The sequence below is a fragment of the Zalophus californianus genome, chromosome 9 (assembly GCF_009762305.2).
Source record: "Zalophus californianus isolate mZalCal1 chromosome 9, mZalCal1.pri.v2, whole genome shotgun sequence".
In the NCBI taxonomy this organism is placed as follows: domain Eukaryota; kingdom Metazoa; phylum Chordata; class Mammalia; order Carnivora; family Otariidae; genus Zalophus; species Zalophus californianus.
In genome coordinates this window covers 59,131,232-59,135,334 of record NC_045603.1, presented here as the reverse complement: position 1 = coordinate 59,135,334, position 4,103 = coordinate 59,131,232, and the positions used below count along the sequence as shown (strand labels likewise).

General features: G+C 34.8%; 1 protein-coding gene across 1 annotated transcript; it reads right to left on the bottom strand.

Moving 5' to 3' along the window:
* Positions 1 to 712: 712 nt before the first annotated feature.
* Positions 713 to 1,726, bottom strand: LOC113922840 (olfactory receptor 9K2). The gene has a single exon (XM_027595175.1). It carries the CDS (start codon positions 1,673 to 1,675, stop codon positions 713 to 715), a length of 963 nt encoding a protein of 320 aa, XP_027450976.1. The 5' UTR covers positions 1,676 to 1,726.
* Between the last annotated feature and the right edge of the window lie 2,377 nt (positions 1,727 to 4,103).

Below are 4,103 nucleotides of genomic sequence, written 5' to 3'. Positions count from 1 at the left end.
CAGTTGGTTAAGCGACGGCCTTTGGCTCAGGTCATGATCCTGGAGTCCTGGAATCAAGTCCTGCATTGGGCTCCCTGCTCAGCAGGGAGTCTGCTTCTCCTTCTGACCCTCCCCATCCCTCGTGCTCTCTCTCTCTCATTCTCTCTTTCAAATAAATAAAAATCTTTAAAAAAAGAATAATTGATCTAATCCAGAGAAACCATTAAATAAGTGTGTCAATCTTTTAGCCTCTGGATAATTGAGCAACTCACAGGTCACCCTTAAGACTCTGTATGCTCTAGAGTATCTGTTTCTCTCAACGAAAACTCAAAAAGATTTCCTCAGTAAACCTGATATTTTGTTCTGTCTTATTATATCAAATTTTGTTACATCTACCAATTATATACATTATATAACATTTGTTACTGACTCAAGATAAACAACACACCCCAACATCATCCTTAGAGTGCCAGTAGCAAACTTGGAATATATTTTCCCTAAAATCAAATTACATGACAATCATGATCTTTATCCAAATGAAGTTGAAGTACAGAGAAAGCCATTCCACTACAAAATCAACAGTCAGGAAAAAATATCATCCAAATGTATTTTTCAGCTGTAAGTACATGGGATTCAAATAAATAAACTTTCTAAAATTAAATATTTCAAAATCTTTGGGTGTATTCTTTACATTGATGCCTTCCCAAATTGTCATAATGTCCAGGCCTTTCAGTTATATCACTGTTAATATAGAATTAAATAAAAATATTTTCTTCCCCAGGATCTTTCTCAGAGCTTCTTTGACATCTTTGTTTCTCAGGGAGTAAATCAAGGGATTCAACATGGGAGTGACTAAGGTGTAACATAAGGAAGCCACTTTACTCAGCTCAGGAAATCTGTCAGGGATGAAATACATAAAAATGATGGCACCATACAGTACACTCACGACTCCGAGGTGAGAGCTGCAAGTGGAGAAGGCTTTCTTACGTCCCTCAGTGGATCTTATCTTTAGAACTGTGGACACAATATACATATAGGACACAATAATGACAATTATGGTAGGCAAAATAATAATGCTGCATAAGAAAAAGGAAACTATCTTATGAAAGTAGAGATCAGAGCAAGAAATCCTTTGAAGTGGACGGTAATCGCAGTAAAAGTGGTCAATGGCTCGGGAAGCACAAAAGGACAAAGTAAATGTCACGCTGGTCAAAAGAATCGAGCTGACGCAGCCACAAAAATAGGAACCAGCCACCAACTGACTGCAGAGACGAGTTGACATCTGGACAAAGTAGAGGAGTGGGTTGCAGATGGCAATGAAGCGGTCATAAGCCATGGCCGCCAAGAGAAATCCCTCAGCCACAATGAACAAGGCAAAAAGAAACAGCTGGGTCACACAACCTGCAAAGGAGATGGACTTGCTCTCAGACCAGAAGTTGATCATAGCCTTGGGTGCAATAACAGAAGAATAGAAGAGATCAATGAAGGAGAGGTTGCCTAGGAAGAAATACATTGGTGTGTTCAGCCGCGGATCAGTCATAATAATGGTCATCATCCCAACATTCCCTAGAAGGATCATGGCATACACAAGCAGAAACAGCAGGAAGAGGAGAATGTGGAGTTCTGGGTGGACCTTGAAGCCCACAAGGATGAAGTCAGTCACTTCTGAGTGATTCCTTGTCCCCCTGCCATCCATGGCAGAAACCTGCTCAGAGACACAAGGTAAAATAAGCAAATGAAATCTGGGCTTTGTTTATAGTGGCATAAATAATTTTTTAATGTAAATAAATTATTTACATCTTAAATATTGCCTATAAAACAATTTTAATATCTTGAAGAATCAGAAACTTGGATTAGATAATACTAGGTCCATGAGATGGTTATTCTATGAAGCAGTGAAAGAAGTTAATGGGTTACTGTATTTAAATCATAATTTTGGGGTGCCTGGGTGGCTCAGTTGGTTAAGCGATGGCCTTCACTTAGTGTCAGAAGCGACACTAAGCGACTGAACCACCCACTGTGCCTGGGTGGCTCAGTCGGTTAAGTGTCTGCCTTTAACTCAGGTCATGATCCCAGGATCCTAGAAGCCCCTCATTGGGCTCTGCTCAGTGGGGAGCCTGCTTCTTCCTCTTCCTCTGCTCTCCCCCCTAAATAAATAAATAAAATCTTGAAAAAAATAAAAATAATAACTTTGCTGAATATTTACCAAGAAAGTAACATAATATATTGTCTAATTTTAGTCACATTTTGAATTTCGATTCCTAATATATTTGTAGTTAAATAATTATCTTTAGTGAAAATAAGAGTATTATATATAACCTAAAATATGAGGAATACATATCATCAGTATGATAGTGCTGTAGCCATTATGATTGACTGTGAGTGTTTGAATCATTAAATGGACAGTAACAAATATATTAAGAAATATTTTTACCTTTTTATACCTCCATCTATTTGGTTTCCATTATTACACTGTAATCTTTGAAAATATAATAAAAAATGAGAAGTTATTGTTAGGTTAAAATTAATAATATCAAAACAATCACTAAGCCATATAACATTTTCTAAAGTTCTTCCCAAATATATGTTCATCTTCTCAGGCCAAGGCTATGCCCCCTAAATAAATGCATTGTTATTGCTTCATTATATATATTTTATTTCCATTAGTAGTTATGTAGTTTAATATATTCCATATTCAGTTAGTGTTTTTCTTTGAAGCAGAGATAGAAGCTGATGAACATTCCAATCCTTACATGACAATGAATGACTTTTTATCAAAGCTGCATCATTTCGAGGGCTCTCACTCTTTAGTCAGGGCAAGTAAACTTAAAGAATATGTATATAAAGTAGAGTTGTTTTCTTGAATTCTATTATGCCTTATATATCTTAAAGTAAGGATAATGGGAAAACCATGGATATTTAAGGACAACTTTGGGTCTCCAGAGTCCATGATCACTTGGTAGAGTATCAGCAGTGATTGTGATGGTCTTACTCATTTTACTTCTGACACTTTTCTCCAGAAGTTTTCAACACTGAGGTTTTGTTCATCCACTGTGATGGATTCCACTGGGAGAGGAGTAATCATAAAGTCAATTATGGAGACATAAGTGCAAGCTCAACGTCTGTTGTCCATGAGGACTGCAGTAACTTCAGAAATAAACAAATAACCTAATAATAGTCCAAATACAAAAAACTTTCCCTCTCTGGTTGTGTGTATCCTTTGGGAAATTTCTCTGGACTTTCTTTATTGATAAAGAAAAACTTTCTGGTAATTATCATAGCATAGATATTGGTAGGCAAAAAGAAACAGCTTTAAACACTAGTGATATATGAGATAAGTTTTAAATGAATGAATATATTAAATCATGTAATAAATTACATTTGTTATGCTTTAAAAAAGATAGAAATTAACTCCAAATTATGAGTTACCTGTATTTCCTGATGTAAAAATATTTTATGATATGACAAATGCCCTCTAAGTGACAAAATCAGATAATGTTTTGCTAATTCTATGCTTTCTTATGTTTAAATACTAAATAGAAAATATAATGGAAGAAATTATAATATTCAAAAAATCATTTAAAAAATTTTTAATAAGAATATTTATGAAAGATCATGATCTGTATTTAAAAATCCTCAATAACTATGTGTGACTAAAAGACTACAGTAAAACCAGAGACATAATGCTCTATTTAATGAAACTAATATTATAAGGATGCCATTTTCCTCTAAGTATATCCATAACTTAATTGTATTCTAGTTTTAGAAAATCTCTTTTTTAATTAAAAATTATTTCTAGAACTTATATGGGTTTTTTAAAATTGGTAAATAGCCAAATATATGGATCCAGAGTTTTTCCTTATTATAATGCAGTATTAGTAAAAACTTGGTAAGTGCAGGAGGAGTAAACAGTTTAGGTATTTTAAATAGGAAAATACTAATCAAGGTGAATTGAGGCCTATCAAATTTGGAAAGGCTGGAGGAACTTCTGGGTGACACTCATAATGACCCTTATAGTAAAATTCACAGAGATAGGCTACCAGTAGATACAATTAAAATACAACATCTTAACTGGGGTCCAGGGACCAGATACATGGAAGCAAAAAGATGTCACTCCTTCCTCA